We start from the raw sequence: 17,360 nt of genomic DNA, 5'->3' as shown, positions 1-17,360 counted from the left end.
GTGGCACATGGCAGAGTGTGGCTATGGAGACAGCAGCAATGGGAGGCCGTACAGGGACCCATGACACACTCTGGACTTGGCAGCAGCATGAGGAGGCGGTATAGGGGCCCATGGCAGATTAGGGGCCTGGCAGCAGCAATGGGAGGCCCGTAATCTGCCAGCACCCTATGTCAAAAAATTCTACACACCAGCAGTGTGAGGAGACCTGAAAGTGGCACATGGCAGAGTGTGGCGATGGAGACAGCAGCAATGGGAGGCCGTACAGGGACCCATGAGAGACTCTGGACCTGGCAGCAGCATGAGGAGGCGGTATATAGGGGCCTATGGCAGATTAGGGGCCTGGCAGCAGCTATGGGAGGCCCGTAATCTGCCAGCACCCTATGTCAAAAAATTCTACACACCAGCAGTGTGTGAGGAGACCTGAAAGTGGCACATGGCAGAGTGTGGCGATGGAGACAGCAGCAATGGGAGGCCGTACAGGGACCCATGAGAGACTCTGGACCTGGCAGCAGCATGAGGAGGCGGTATATAGGGGCCTATGGCAGATTAGGGGCCTGGCAGCAGCTATGGGAGGCCCGTAATCTGCCAGCACCCTATGTCAAAAAATTCTACACACCAGCAGTGTGAGGAGACCTGAAAGTGGCACATGGCAGAGTGTGGCGATGGAGACAGCAGCAATGGGAGGCCGTACAGGGACCCATGAGAGACTCTGGACCTGGCAGCAGCATGAGGAGGCGGTATATAGGGGCCTATGGCATATTAGGGGCCTGGCAGCAGCTATAGGAGGCCCGTAATCTGCCAGCACCCTATGTCAAAAAATTCTACACACCAGCAGTGTGAGGAGACCTGAAAGTGGCACATGGCAGAGTGTGGCGATGGAGACAGCAGCAATGGGAGGCCGTACAGGGACCCATGAGAGACTCTGGACCTGGCAGCAGCATGAGGAGGCGGTATATAGGGGCCTATGGCAGATTAGGGGCCTGGCAGCAGCTATAGGAGGCCCGTAATCTGCCAGCACCCTATGTCAAAAAATTCTACACACCAGCAGTGTGAGGAGACCTGAAAGTGGCACATGGCAGAGTGTGGCGATGGAGACAGCAGCAATGGGAGGCCGTACAGGGACCCATGAGAGACTCTGGACCTGGCAGCAGCATGAGGAGGCGGTATATAGGGGCCTATGGCAGATTAGGGGCCTGGCAGCAGCTATGGGAGGCCCGTAATCTGCCAGCACCCTATGTCAAAAAATTCTACACACCAGCAGTGTGAGGAGACCTGAAAGTGGCACATGGCAGAGTGTGGCGATGGAGACAGCAGCAATGGGAGGCCGTACAGGGACCCATGAGAGACTCTGGACCTGGCAGCAGCATGAGGAGGCGGTATATAGGGGCCTATGGCAGATTAGGGGCCTGGCAGCAGCTATAGGAGGCCCATAATCTGCCAGCACCCTATGTCAAAAAATTCAACACACCAGCAGTGTGAGGAGACCTGAAAGTGGCACATGGCATGAGACACTGTGGACCTGGCAGCAGCATGAGGAGGCGGTATATAGGGGCCTATGGCAGATTAGGGGCCTGGCAGCAGCTATAGGATGCCCGTAATCTGGCAGCACCCTATGTCAAAAAATTCTACACACCAGCAGTGTGAGGAGACCTGAAAGTGGCACATGGCAGAGTGTGGCGATGGAGACAGCAGCAATGGGAGGCCGTACAGGGACCCATGAGAGACTCTGGACCTGGCAGCAGCATGAGGAGGCGGTATATAGGGGCCTATGGCAGATTAGGGGCCTGGCAGCAGCTATGGGAGGCCCGTAATCTGCCAGCACCCTATGTCAAAAAATTCTACACACCAGCAGTGTGAGGAGACCTGAAAGTGGCACATGGCAGAGTGTGGCGATGGAGACAGCAGCAATGGGAGGCCGTACAGGGACCCATGAGAGACTCTGGACCTGGCAGCAGCATGAGGAGGCGGTATATAGGGGCCTATGGCAGATTAGGGGCCTGGCAGCAGCTATAGGAGGCCCATAATCTGCCAGCACCCTATGTCAAAAAATTCAACACACCAGCAGTGTGAGGAGACCTGAAAGTGGCACATGGCATGAGACACTGTGGACCTGGCAGCAGCATGAGGAGGCGGTATATAGGGGCCCATGGCAGATTAGGGGCCTGGCAGCAGCTATGGGAGGCCCGTAATCTGCCAGCACCCTATGTCAAAAAATTCTACACACCAGCAGTGTGAGGAGACCTGAAAGTGGCACATGGCAGAGTGTGGCGATGGAGACAGCAGCAATGGGAGGCCGTACAGGGACCCATGAGAGACTCTGGACCTGGCAGCAGCATGAGGAGGCGGTATATAGGGGCCTATGGCAGATTAGGGGCCTGGCAGCAGCTATGGGAGGCCCGTAATCTGCCAGCACCCTATGTCAAAAAATTATACACACCAGCAGTGTGAGGAGACCTGAAAGTGGCACATGGCAGAGTGTGGCGATGGAGACAGCAGCAATGGGAGGCCGTACAGGGACCCATGAGAGACTCTGGACCTGGCAGCAGCATGAGGAGGCGGTATATAGGGGCCTATGGCAGATTAGGGGCCTGGCAGCAGCTATAGGAGGCCCATAATCTGCCAGCACCCTATGTCAAAAAATTCAACACACCAGCAGTGTGAGGAGACCTGAAAGTGGCACATGGCATGAGACACTGTGGACCTGGCAGCAGCATGAGGAGGCGGTATATAGGGGCCCATGGCAGATTAGGGGCCTGGCAGCAGCTATGGGAGGCCCGTAATCTGCCAGCACCCTATGTCAAAAAATTCTACACACCAGCAGTGTGAGGAGACCTGAAAGTGGCACATGGCAGAGTGTGGCGATGGAGACAGCAGCAATGGGAGGCCGTACAGGGACCCATGACAGACTCTGGACCTGGCAGCAGCATGAGGAGGCGGTATATAGGGGCCTATGGCAGATTAGGGGCCTGGCAGCAGCTATAGGAGGCCCATAATCTGCCAGCACCCTATGTCAAAAAATTCAACACACCAGCAGTGTGAGGAGACCTGAAAGTGGCACATGGCATGAGACACTGTGGACCTGGCAGCAGCATGAGGAGGCGGTATATAGGGGCCCATGGCAGATTAGGGGCCTGGCAGCAGCTATGGGAGGCCCGTAATCTGCCAGCACCCTATATCAAAAAATTCAACACACCAGCAGTGTGTGAGGAGACCTGAAAGTGGCACATGGCAGAGTGTGGCGATGGAGACAGCAGCAATGGGAGGCCGTACAGGGACCCATGACAGACTCTGGACCTGGCAGCAGCATGAGGAGGCGGTATATAGGGGCCTATGGCAGATTAGGGGCCTGGCAGCAGCTATGGGAGGCCCGTAATCTGCCAGCACCCTATGTCAAAAAATTCTACACACCAGCAGTGTGAGGAGACCTGAAAGTGGCACATTTCAGAGTGTGGCGATGGAGACAGCAGCAATGGGAGGCCGTACAGGGACCCATGAGAGACTCTGGACCTGGCAGCAGCATGAGGAGGCGGTATATAGGGGCCTATGGCAGATTAGGGGCCTGGCAGCAGCTATAGGAGGCCCATAATCTGCCAGCACCCTATGTCAAAAAATTCAACACACCAGCAGTGTGAGGAGACCTGAAAGTGGCACATGGCATGAGACACTGTGGACCTGGCAGCAGCATGAGGAGGCGGTATATAGGGGCCTATGGCAGATTAGGGGCCTGGCAGCAGCAATGGGAGGCCCGTAATCTGCCAGCACCCTATGTCAAAAAATTCTACACACCAGCAGTGTGTGAGGAGACCTGAAAGTGGCACATGGCAGAGTGTGGCGATGGAGACAGCAGCAATGGGAGGCCGTACAGGGACCCATGAGAGACTCTGGACCTGGCAGCAGCATGAGGAAGCGGTATATAGGGGCCTATGGCAGATTAGGGGCCTGGCAGCAGCTATAGGAGGCCCATAATCTGCCAGCACCCTATGTCAAAAAATTCAACACACCAGCAGTGTGAGGAGACCTGAAAGTGGCACATGGCATGAGACACTGTGGACCTGGCAGCAGCATGAGGAGGCGGTATATAGGGGCCCATGGCAGATTAGGGGCCTGGCAGCAGCTATGGGAGGCCCGTAATCTGCCAGCACCCTATGTCAAAAAATTCAACACACCAGCAGTGTGTGAGGAGACCTGAAAGTGGCACATGGCAGAGTGTGGCGATGGAGACAGCAGCAATGGGAGGCCGTACAGGGACCCATGAGAGACTCTGGACCTGGCAGCAGCATGAGGAGGCGGTATATAGGGGCCTATGGCAGATTAGGGGCCTGGCAGCAGCTATGGGAGGCCCGTAATCTGCCAGCACCCTATGTCAAAAAATTCTACACACCAGCAGTGTGTGAGGAGACCTGAAAGTGGCACATGGCAGAGTGTGGCGATGGAGACAGCAGCAATGGGAGGCCGTACAGGGACCCATGAGAGACTCTGGACCTGGCAGCAGCATGAGGAGGCGGTATATAGGGGCCTATGGCAGATTAGGGGCCTGGCAGCAGCTATGGGAGGCCCGTAATCTGCCAGCACCCTATGTCAAAAAATTCTACACACCAGCAGTGTGTGAGGAGACCTCAAAGTGGCACATGTTTGAGGCATGATTCATGGCGGATTTAGTCAGTTGTGTCAGGAACTGGTGGTTTGAAATCCAGACTAATCCACGCCTGATTCATTTTCACAAACGTGAGTCTCTCCACACTTTGGGTGGACAGTCGTGTCCTCCGCGGAGTTACAATACCTCCTGCCGCACTAAACACGCGCTCCGATGCCACGCTACTGGCCGGGCATGACAGCCTTTCAAGGGCAAATTCAGCTAGTTGGGGCCAAAGGTCAAGTTTCGTTGCCCAGTAGTCAAGGGGATTGTCTACCTCGGTTGGCAGGGTGCTGTCCAAGTAGGCCCAAGCCTGTTGTTTGAGGTCCTGCTCCAGGTCCACCTGATGCTGCTGCTGCTGCTGCTGCTGCGGCTGGTTAGTAGTTTCCTCACTGCACTGGTGAAGAAAGCTACTCATCATCGACTGCAGACTGAGGCAGCCGCTGCTGGTGGAGCTGCCACTGCTCCTACCACCCCACCCCTCCCCTGCTGCCATGGCAGCGGAACGCGAGCGCACAGGGCCCACAGTGTCTGAGGATGGACGTTGGCACACAAAGGCAGAGACCAACTGACTACATAGGTGGTTTTTATAGTACGTTATTTTGGCCTCCCTCTCAGCAGGTGTGAAAAAGGCCACCATTTTGGAACGGTAGCGAGGGTCCAACAAGGTGGACAGCCAAAAGTCATCCCTCTGTCTGATGGTTATTATTCGGCTGTCGCTACGCAAGCAACCGAGCATGCTATGGGCCATTTGTGCCAAGGAATGCGAGGGACTCCCTGCCTCCATCTCCACAGCATACTGCCACGGTGCGTCTGGGTCCTCTGTCTCCTCCTCCTCCTCCTCTACCAGATGCTCCTGCTCCTCCACTCCTGTCCGCTGAGTGGAAAAACCACCCATTTCACTCAATAATTCCTGAGCACAAATGTCCTCCTCTACCTCCTCCTCTTCTTCCTGTCCTGCCCCCACAGGGGTCATGTGGCGTTGAGATCTGTGCGCCACGTCTACCGCACCCTGACCAGCCATTGTTAACAGCATTTGTTCCAGGACGTGCAACAGAGGAATGACGTCGTTCATCCCATAGTCCTGCCGACTCACGAATAGCGTGGCCTCCTCAAAGGGCCTGAGCAAGCGGCAGGTGTCACGCATGAGCTGCCAATGGCTGACATCGAAGTTACACAGGGGAGTACCTTTATCCGCTTGTAACATCAGGAAATCGGTGATGGCCTTTCGCTGTTCGTAAAGGCGGTCTAACATGTGTAGGGTTGAATTCCACCTTGTTGCAACGTCGCAGATCAGGCGATGCTGTGGAATTCCGCTCTGCCGCTGCAGCTCAAGGAGGGTGTGCTTTGCGGTGTAGGAATGGCTGAAATGCATGCAAAGTTTACGTGACATTTTAAGGATGTCTTGCAGTGGGATGGTGGATTTTAAGAACCGCTTGACAACCAGATTGAACACGTGAGCCATGCATGGCGCATGGCACAACCTTCCTTGACGCAGAGCAGACACCATGTTCTTTCCGTTGTCGGTCAACATGGTTCCGATTTTCAGTTTGCGCGGAGACAGCCATCTGTCGATTTCTCTGTTCATTACACTCAGAAGTTCCTCCCCTGTGTGACTACGTTCGCCAAGGCATACCAGGTGCAGAACAGCGTGACACCGTTGCGCCCTGCACATGTGATATGCCGGTCGGGTAATGGGACTTGGCACGGGGGTGGCGGCTGAGGACACGGCGGAAGAAGAGGTGGTAGAGGCGGACATCTTTGCCGGACCAAGGACGTGCAAACGTGGAGGCAAAAGCGGCGTGACCTGTCCAAGTTGCTGGTGCGGCTGTGACGGCACCACGTTCACCCAGTGGGCCGTAAATGACATGTACTGTCCCTGACCATAGTTACAGCTCCACACGTCGGCGCTGCCGTGCACTTTGGCAGAGACCGACATGCTCAAAGACTGGCCCACCATGTCTTCTACATGTGAATGCAGGGCTGGCACTGCCTTTTTGGCGAAGAAATGACGGCTTGGCACTCTCCACCGCGGCGCGGCACAAGCCATCATTTCTCTGAAAGGTGCTGAGTCCACCACTTGGAAAGGGAGGGACTGCAGCACCAGCAACTTGGACAGGAGGACGTTCAGCTTTTGCACCGTCGGGTGCGTGCTCGCAAACTGTTGTCTCTTGGAAACGGATTCCAAGAAAGACTGCTGACGGAATCCGTGAAGAGGAGTAGCAGGAGAAGGAGCATCTGAACGAGCGGAAGATGCCAACGAGCGACAACTCCCCTCAGCAGAGGTGTTGGAGCCTTGACTGGCTGATGGAGGGCGATTGACGTCGGGTGACGGAGCAAGTAACGGAGCGGGTGATGGAGCGGGGGCTGGGGCGGGCAGAACCGCCGTATCTTTATCACGGTTTTCCCAGGCCACCAAATGGCGACGCTGCATATGCTGCCGCAACGCTGTAGTCCCAACATGGGCCCCCTGGCCACGCTTGACTTTCTGGCCACATAGTCGACATACGGCTACGTTTACTTCCTCGGGCGGCTTGACGAAAAATTGCCACACCGCCGAGTAGGAAACTTTGCCCCCGATACTCCTCACTGGCTGACTGCTGCTTCCTCCGTGCACACCGGCACCACTACTGGCCGTGGTGGTAGGCTGCAGTGGAGCTGGTGCTCTACTCCGTGGCCGTTTGGCTCCACTGACACTGCTGCGACCCTGCTGCTGTCTCCTGGGCAACCCACCGACTGTTTTGCTCGCTGCCAAGCTGCCACCCTCTTCTCCTGATGATGCGGAAGAAATTGCCTGATGACGACGAGGCTGCCAAGTGCGATCAACCTCCTCATCATCAAGTAGGGTCTCCGCCTCACTACTAGCCCCCTCGGCTGCGTCTGGGTCAGGAGACAGACCTGTCTCTAGACCGGCTACCGAGCCACTCTCCTCGCCACTACTTCTTCGCCTGGCTGCTGAAAAGGCGGATGTCTCCCCCCGTTCCTGACCGCCCTCTGTTAGCTCTTCCTCACTGTACAGTGGGGCTGAGCCCACAGCATGCGATACTTCGCTTGGGGAGGGAACACCAAAGGACAGGGGCAGGTAGAGGACACGTGATTTCAGTGGGCTTGGTCCCGGGCCATGCCAACTAACGGTTGTGTCTGACGTACCCACCGACCGTTGGCTGTAGGTGTCAGAGGTGACCTGGGAAGAGGAAGACGACCGAGCCAACCAATCGACGACGGCAGGGTTGTCGGTGGAGACACGACCGCTGGATGACACCGGGAGCACTGGCCTCTGGCTGCGAATAGTGCTGCCTCGACCCCTTCCTCTGCTGCCACGTCTGCTCGCTCCTAAAACATTGCCTCCTCTGCCTCTCCTCTGCATGTTGTCTGACATACTCTTTAATTAAACGATTATGTGTCCCTGAGTAACAATTCTGTGTCCCTGAGTAACAATTCTGTGTCTGTGCGAGTAACAATTCTGTGGCCCTAAGTAACAGTTCTGTGGCCCTCAGTAACAATTCTGTGTCCCTGATTAACGTTTCTGTGGCCCCAAGTAACAGTTCTGTGGCCCTCAGTAACAATTCTGTGTCTGTGCGAGTAACAATTCTGTGTCTGTGCGAGAAACAATTCTGTGGCCCTAAGTAACAGTTCTGTGGCCCTCAGTAACAGTTCTGTTTCCCTGAGTAACAATTCTGTGTCTGTGCGAGTAAGAATTCTGTGTCTGTGCGAGTAACAATTCTGTGGCCCTAAGTAACAGTTCTGTGGCCCTCAGTAACAGTTCTGTGGCCCTGAGTAACAATTCTGTGTCTGTGCGAGTAACAATTCTGTGTCTGTGCGAGTAACAATTCTGTCTGTGCGAGTAACAATTCTGTGGCCCTAAGTAACGGTTCTGTGGCCCTCAGTAACAGTTCTGTGTCCCTGTGTAACAATTCTGTGTCTGTGCGAGTAACAATTCTGTGGCCCTAAGTAACAGTTCTGTGGCCCTCAGTAACAATTCTGTGTCCCTGATTAACGTTTCTGTGGCCCCAAGTAACAGTTCTGTGGCCCTCAGTAACAATTCTGTGTCTGTGCGAGTAACAATTCTGTGTCTGTGCGAGTAACAATTCTGTGGCCCTAAGTAACGGTTCTGTGGCCCTCAGTAACAGTTCTGTGTCCCTGTGTAACAATTCTGTGTCTGTGCGAGTAACAATTCTGTGGCCCTAAGTAACAGTTCTGTGGTCCTCAGTAACAATTCTGTGTCTGTGCGAGTAACAATTCTGTGGCCCTAAGTAACAGTTCTGTGGCCCTCAGTAACAATTCTGTGTCTGTCCCTGAGTAACAATTCTGTGGCCCTAACTAAAGTTTCTGTGGCCCTAAGTAACAATTCTCTGGCACTCAGTAACAATTCTGTCTGTCCCTGAGTAACAATTCTGTGGCCCTAATAACGTTTCTGTGGCCCTAAGTAACAATTATCTGGCACTCAGTAACAATTCTGTCTGTCCCTGAGTAACAATTCTCTGGCACTCAGTAACAATTCTGTCTGTCCCTGAGTAAAAATTCTGTGGCCCTAAGTAAAGTTTCTGTGGCCCTGAGTAACAATTCTCTGGCACTCCGTAACAATTCTGTCTGTCCCTGAGTAACAATTCTCTGGCACTCAGTAACAATTCTGTCTGTCCCTGAGTAAAAATTCTGTGGCCCTAAGTAAAGTTTCTGTGGCCCTGAGTAACAATTCTCTGGCACTCCGTAACAATTCTGTCTGTCCCTGAGTAACAATTCTCTGGCACTCAGTAACAATTCTGTCTGTCCCTGAGTAAAAATTCTGTGGCCCTAATTAAAGTTTCTGTGGCCCTAAGTAACAATTCTCTGGCACTCAGTAACAATTCTGTCTGTCCCTGAGTAACAATTCTCTGGCACTCCGTAACAATTCTGTCTGTCCCTGAGTAACAATTCTCTGGCACTCAGTAACAATTCTGTCTGTCCCTGAGTAAAAATTCTGTGGCCCTAAGTAAAGTTTCTGTGGCCCTGAGTAACAATTCTCTGGCACTCCGTAACAATTCTCTCTGTCCCTGAGTATGAATTCTGTGGCCCTAACTAGCGTTTCTTTGTCCCTAAGTAACAGTTCTGTGGCCCTGAGTAACAATTCTGTGTCTGTGCGAGTAACAATTCTGTGGCCCTAAGTAACAGTTCTGTGGCCCTCAGTAACAGTTCTGTGTCTGTGCGAGTAACAATTCTGTGTCTGTGCGAGTAACAATTCTGTGGCCCTAAGTAACAGTTCTGTGGCCTTCAGTAACAATTCTGTGTCTGTGCGAGTAACAATTCTGTGTCTGTGCGAGTAACAATTCTGTGGCCCTAAGTAAAGTTTCTGTGGCCCTAAGTAACAATTCTCTGGCACTCAGTAACAATTCTGTCTGTCCCTGAGTAACAATTCTCTGGCACTCAGTAACAATTCTGTCTGTCCCTGAGTAAAAATTCTGTGGCCCTAAGTAAAGTTTCTGGGGCCCTGAGTAACAATTATCTGGCACTCAGTAACAATTCTGTCTGTCCCTGAGTAACAATTCTCTGGCACTCAGTAACAATTCTGTCTGTCCCTGAGTAAAAATTCTCTGGCCCTAAGTAAAGTTTCTGTGGCCCTGAGTAACAATTCTCTGGCACTCCGTAACAATTCTGTCTGTCCCTGAGTAACAATTCTCTGGTACTCAGTAACAATTCTGTCTGTCCCTGAGTAAAAATTCTGTGGCCCTATTTAAAGTTTCTGTGGCCCTAAGTAACAATTCTCTGGCACTCAGTAACAATTCTGTCTGTCCCTGAGTAACAATTCTCTGGCACTCCGTAACAATTCTGTCTGTCCCTGAGTAACAATTCTCTGGCACTCAGTAACAATTCTGTCTGTCCCTGAGTAAAAATTCTGTGGCCCTAAGTAAAGTTTCTGTGGCCCTGAGTAACAATTCTCTGGCACTCCGTAACAATTCTGTCTGTCCCTGAGTAACAATTCTCTGGCACTCAGTAACAATTCTGTCTCTCCCTGAGTAAAAATTCTGTGGCCCTAAGTAAAGTTTCTGTGGCCCAGAGTAACAATTCTCTGGCACTCCGTAACAATTCTGTCTGTCCCTGAGTATGAATTCTGTGGCCCTAACTAGCGTTTCTTTGTCCCTAAGTAACAGTTCTGTGGCCCTGAGTAACAATTCTGTGTCTGTGCGAGTAACAATTCTGTGGCCCTAAGTAACAGTTCTGTGGCCCTCAGTAACAGTTCTGTGTCTGTGCGAGTAACAATTCTGTGTCTGTGCGAGTAACAATTCTGTGGCCCTAAGTAACAGTTCTGTGGCCTTCAGTAACAATTCTGTGTCTGTGCGAGTAACAATTCTGTGTCTGTGCGAGTAACAATTCTGTGGCCCTAAGTAAAGTTTCTGTGGCCCTAAGTAACAATTCTCTGGCACTCAGTAACAATTCTGTCTGTCCCTGAGTAACAATTCTCTGGCACTCAGTAACAATTCTGTCTGTCCCTGAGTAAAAATTCTGTGGCCCTAAGTAAAGTTTCTGGGGCCCTGAGTAACAATTCTCTGGCACTCAGTAACAATTCTGTCTGTCCCTGAGTAACAATTCTCTGGCACTCAGTAACAATTCTGTCTGTCCCTGAGTAAAAATTCTGTGGCCCTAATTAAAGTTTCTGTGGCCCTAAGTAACAATTCTCTGGCACTCAGTAACAATTCTGTCTGTCCCTGAGTAACAATTCTCTGGCACTCAGTAACAATTCTGTCTGTCCCTGAGTAAAAATTCTGTGGCCCTAATAACGTTTCTGTGGCCCTAAGTAACAATTCTCTGGCACTGAGTAACAATTCTGTCTGTCCCTGAGTATGAATTCTGTGGCCCTAACTAGCGTTTCTTTGTCCCTAAGTAACAGTTCTGTGGCCCTGAGTAACAATTCTGTGTCTGTGCGAGTAACAATTCTGTGGCCCTAAGTAACAGTTCTGTGGCCTTCAGTAACAATTCTGTGTCTGTGCGAGTAACAATTCTGTGTCTGTGCGAGTAACAATTCTGTGGCCCTAAGTAAAGTTTCTGTGGCCCTAAGTAACAATTCTCTGGCACTCCGTAACAATTCTGTCTGTCCCTGAGTAACAATTCTCTGGCACTCAGTAACAATTCTGTCTGTCCCTGAGTAAAAATTCTGTGGCCCTAAGTAAAGTTTCTGGGGCCCTGAGTAACAATTCTCTGGCACTCAGTAACAATTCTGTCTGTCCCTGAGTAACAATTCTCTGGCACTCAGTAACAATTCTGTCTGTCCCTGAGTAAAAATTCTGTGGCCCTAATAACGTTTCTGTGGCCCTAAGTAACAATTCTCTGGCACTGAGTAACAATTCTGTCTGTCCCTGATTATGAATTCTGTGGCCCTAACTAGCGTTTCTTTGTCCCTAAATAACGATTCTGTGGCCCTCATTAACAAGTCTGTGTCCCTGAGTAATGGTTCTCTGTCCCTAAGTAACTTTTCTCTGTCCCCAATTATCGTTTCTGTGGCCCTAACTCTGTCCCTGTCCCTAGTACAGAGCGGTCTGCCTATGTTCAATAACTGCAGGCAAATGAAGAATTCCAAAATGGCCGCTATTTATAGCTCGACCATTACACAGTGCTGGCTGGCTGGCTGCTGATTGGCTGATGCAATCACATGTAGTTGAGGAATGCATTATGGGTCAGCGCGCCTTGTCTGCGCGCCTTCCCAGACATCCCCGCTCCGTCGCCGCACATGTCAGCCGCCATTTTCTGAAAAATTTCGATTCGCGCGTCCGAATTAGGCTATTTTTCGGATTCGGCACGAATCGAAATTTTTCCGATATTCGACTCGAATTCCACTTCGGATACTTCGATTCGCTCATCTCTAATGACTAACCACATAACATCCTCTGAGTATATGTAAAATTGTATGCTTCTACTTTTAGCCTACCTTGTGATTCTTCTGCTCCTCACTGAATGCAACCAAAATAACCGATATGAAGAGATTCAGCACAACAAAAGTCATGAAAATAATGCATGATCCGACGACAAAGGAGCCTAGCACAGGGTTATAATCCAACACCTGAAAATGAAAGTAAAAACAAAATATAACATCAGATGGCTTTCAAAAATAACAAAATTTAGACAGGTTTTAGTTAAGTAAATGTCATCTCTATTTGAGGTTTGTTTTCCCAACCTTAGGTTTTAGTCATTTGCTGCAAAGTTCCTGACCCTTTTGGTCTTCCTGGTGGTACCCAGCTGCACCACCACTATACTTAGTGCCTAGTATAAAAGTAGAAATTTACTCTTCAAAAATCAGTAAAATGCAGAAAACAGAGCCTAATATCAGGACAATTTAATTCCAATGCACGTGCACAGGAGATACATAATTTGTGGCCACCCAATAGCTGAACAGCAGGTACACCAAACCCTGAAGAAGCCAGGGAAGATAGCATCAATGGATGGAACAGTGAGGGACTGCTTTGAACTGTCATTGCTGGAGAAGGGCCCAAAGAGGGGAGGCTACCATAATGTGTTGTGCATACTGCCCATGATGGCAAGAGTTGCTTGTCCTCGGCCAAGCTACTGGTCTGGATGATTGCCCTCACAGCTCAGCTCAACTCACCTTAAATGAGCTTCATTATTCAGAACATTCTACATTAATGCTTAATTTCTTTCTAGCTTCGGAACCCTAGTCCCTTTATGGTGGGTATCCCACAAATATTTCTTAGTTTACAACTTTCTGGCCTCTAGGCAGTTCTGGTCTTGCAAGTATCTGAGTGAACTTTACACTGCTCAAGAATTGCCATACATACATCTCTGGTTAGCGGGCTACATTTCCCCGGCCCATAACCCCTTTTAAACTTTTCTACCTTTACAGTCCTTACGCTTATAACCCAATCTACCTGGCTGAATCATCTTTAAATTCTGGTCTACCAACATTGCTTTCTCATTTTTGTGAAATGGCAATGGGACTTCTTTTGGTAACAAAACACAAGAGAACTGGTCAAAGGTTTGCTTAATATTAGTGAAGCACTCAATAAACATGACCTCCATTGATTCTGGCTACAAGACTTAAATGTGATGGCACTGGGTTCCAGTCTAAATTACAGATGCTGTTTTGTTAAAGGAAAAATACAGTGTATTTCCCCTGAGTGTATATTTTTAGATGTTAGATTTTATTACAGTGTCTACCTTAAAGAAGTTATTGACAGACCTTCCATGTTTTTAAAACTCTGTTCTTTTATTTTTTTAATTACATTAACTATGCATATTAAAGATATTTAAAGATAAGCTACTAGAAAAAGCTTGGCACAATTGTACTCTATTTTTATAATTCCTTTATTTACCCAAAATACCACAATACAAATGGTTAGGATACTATAAATAAAAGTAGATGACATAGATGCAGATCAAACATAGCAACAGAGCATTCAAGAATCAAGCCAAAAAAAAAAAACGGTATGTATAGTGGTTTGCGATATGTAAAACAACAAAATAGTCCACAAAAGTAAGTAACAAAAATTACCTTTTTTTTCTAATTCCTTTATTTAGCCAAAAGACCACAATACAAAAAGCAATTAGTCCTCATGCACACTGGACGTTTTTACAGCTGCTGTTTTTTGGCGTTTGATGTTTTTTTCTTAAGTCAATAAACTCCCCAGCATGTTATCCTATGTGTCCATGCACACATAGACTGTAATCAATGTTTTTTTGGCTGGGACATTTTTTGGCTGGAAAAAACCCCCAAAACTAGTGGGTTTCTAGAGGAGTTTTTCAGCTGTAAAAACGCTCTAGCACTGTAAAACACGGTAAAATGATGCGAACTAGCATTTTTGGACTTTTTTTAACCCAAAAAAAATTGTGGAGGGTAAAAAAAACGCTAAAAACTGCAAATGTGGAAAAACACAGGAAAATGCCACTAATTGCGGAAAAACGCCACTAAACGCTAATGCGAAAATGCTAAAAAAACCTGAAAAACTCACATTTTTAATATGACTTTACACAGCTAACATTGCCAGCGTTAGCAAAACGTCAAGTGTGCATGAGGGCTTATGCAGGCCATAGATGGGGAGAAAACCGGACAATTTTTCTTTAAAAAAAGAAAAATCGGTCGTTCAAGTGGCCGACATTACCAGGAATGGTACAAAAAAAAAAATCGTCTGATTTTCATCCCGTCTACAGCCGGCAAAAAGTGTCCCCGTAGAGAGCTCCGCTATTTCTTTGACAGTTCCTTGACATTTATAGCGGTTGCAACAATGTATCTATTTGTATCCATTTCGGATACAGATGTTTTTATTCAGAAACAAATAGATACATTGTTGCAACCGCTATAAATGTCAAGGAACTGTGAAAGAAATAGCGGAGCTCTCTGCGGGGACACTTTTTGCCGGACTGGAATTCCTCTTCTTCTTCATCTTCTTCATCTTCTTCATCCTCTTCATCCTCTTCTTCCTTATCCTCTTCTTCTTCATCCTCTTCTTCTTCTTTTTGTCTTCCTCTTGCAGGTCACTGCTCATGCGCATATTTTTTTATCAGTAAAAAGATCGGCCGATTTGCCCATAATTGCCGCGAAAATCGGCTGATCGGCAAAACCGGCCGATTTTTTTCCAACTTTACCAATAAAAAAAATCTGCCAAAATACCGAAAAACGGCCGAACAATTAGCCCATTTTATATTCGGATGAAAAATCGGCCGATTTTCAACCCATCTATGGCCTGCATAACTCTCTCTTGATGAGGAGAGGACATTCATTTTAAAATGTTAGCTGACTCAGATTTGCAAACTGATCTGTTTTACATCTTTAACCACAATATCTCTAAAAAAGACTATATAGTTTCTGTAGACTTGCTTCTGATGAAGGGGTCATTTGCTATGCATGCTCTTGTTTATTTCTATACAGGTATTATCTATTTACCTTGACTTAAAAGAGAAATGGGGCTCTTTCCCCCCATTTGATGGATGCAGCATTGGTCCGATGAAGTGATCACATGACTACTGATCTCTTGAGTTCTCACAGTAACTCTGTGCATAAAGTGTTGGCTGTCAGTCACCGCTGTCTGCTCTGCCCCCCCCCCCAATGCTCACTTGAGCGCTGGGCTGTGGAGAGGGAGGGAGCGGAGCCAGGTGCCACTCCAGACTCTGGAGTGGATCCCGACTTTAAAGTTGGGATCTTTCCCCAGTGTGGACTGGCTGAGTAACGTCAGCCAACACTGGGCCTCTGCCCACTGTCAGCTGAAAACGGGTCGCAGGAGTGCAGAATGAACTGTACACCTGTGAGGTATAGATGAAGTACAGCCAAAAGATCTTTGGCTGTACTTCTCCTTTAACCTCCCTAGCAGTCTGATTATGTCCATATTTCTGTGCTCAAAGCGGTACATTTTTTGCATGGAAATATGTATTTTTTTTATTGTAGTTTTAATTTTTAGGAATAACTCACTGAAATCTGTCGGAACAAGAGTCTATAAAACTAGTAAACATTCCAGATATGATAAAACTTGAAACACGAAATCATAAATTATAATTTAATAAATAATCATAAAAAATAATAATATAATAATAAAAAATTTAATTCAATAATATAATCAAACCAAAAACACTGAAATGTGAAATATAGCGCCAAGTTCGCACATCAGTGGGCAAAGTTGCAAAATCGTTTTCAGTGTCTGATGACGAATTTCCCCCACGAATCATTATCACTCAATTCTGCAAGTGGTTCTGATTTACTATCGCTGTTCTCTAGCTGGTCTAAAACCGCTTTTGACCTAAAGGGACGCTTTTTGGACGCCATAGACATTTCTCAGTTTCAAGAAAGAACAGTAAAAATGCAGGCAGGGCACAGGACAAAGCACTCAGGACAAAATGTATGTGAAATGGTTTGATACAGTAATGTTTTACTATGTGATTTTAGTGATTTTAGTGAATGTCACTTTTTGTCATTTTCAAATTTCCCGCCGTTCCGTCCCCCGTACGACCCGACGCTCGCAGTGGACGGAACCCAGAAGACAGATGCCGGCATCCGCCGGATTACATTGCCGGGGACACTGCAGGAGGGACATCGCGGGAGCGCAGGACAAGGTAAGTGAAGAACAGATCCCGGAGTAGCACCGCATGGGTTACCGCTTGTGGTGCTGAAACTTTACCTCGAGCTACACTCGGGAATACCGCCAGGGAGGTTAAAGTATACCTACCATGAGGGAAATATGGAAACTGCCTCTTTTTTGGGAATGCAAATAACTTGGATGTCATGTTAATGCTGTCGATTCACAATCTCAAAATTATAGAAATTAGGAGTATTGACTCCCCTTTGCCTATATGTATGCATATTCCCAGTGTGGAGATGCTCCTTACACACACCCACACCCTACACACATCCAATCTATTTCTGCAACAATTTCAGGGTCAGGGGGAATCAATGGAGTGGATAAGCCAGGTCAATTTTAATTCTGGATCACCTGTACTATGGGCAAAAAGATTGGGTCAGATGACATTCAATTGCAAAAATCAGCACTCTGACACAGTGGGGGGAGATTCACTAAAACTGGAGCACTCAGAATCTTGTGCAGCTGTGCATGGTAGCCAATCATCTTCTAACTTCAGCTTGTTCAAGTAAGCTTTGACAATGAAACTAAGATGCCGATTGGTTTCTATGCTGAGTTGCACCAGATTTTGCACGCTCTAGTTTTAGTAAATAGCCCCTACTATGTGGCGCTTTCTTCTGAGGCGTATATCAAATTTTAAAGTTTCCCTATTCAATAGGAGTGCCTCACTGGCCAATAAA

The 17,360-nt window shown here is 48.5% G+C and overlaps 1 protein-coding gene across 2 annotated transcripts in view; it reads right to left on the bottom strand.

Moving 5' to 3' along the window:
• The window catches only part of LOC149452055 (polycystin-1-like protein 2), a 159,291-nt gene that overhangs the window by 13,030 nt on the left and 128,901 nt on the right, over positions 1–17,360 (bottom strand). For both annotated transcript variants that reach the window (XM_089689776.1, XM_089689777.1), the window contains exon 42: positions 12,531–12,662. In XM_089689776.1, coding sequence (XP_089545902.1) covers positions 12,531–12,662 — 132 coding nt within the window. The remainder of the gene's footprint in view (positions 1–12,530; positions 12,663–17,360) is intronic.

The sequence above is a fragment of the Staurois parvus genome, unplaced genomic scaffold (assembly GCF_062004578.1).
Source record: "Staurois parvus isolate SC_StPar_1 unplaced genomic scaffold, SC_StPar_1.0 ptg000498l, whole genome shotgun sequence".
Classification (NCBI taxonomy): domain Eukaryota; kingdom Metazoa; phylum Chordata; class Amphibia; order Anura; family Ranidae; genus Staurois; species Staurois parvus.
This window is presented reverse-complemented; position numbering and strand designations above follow the sequence as displayed.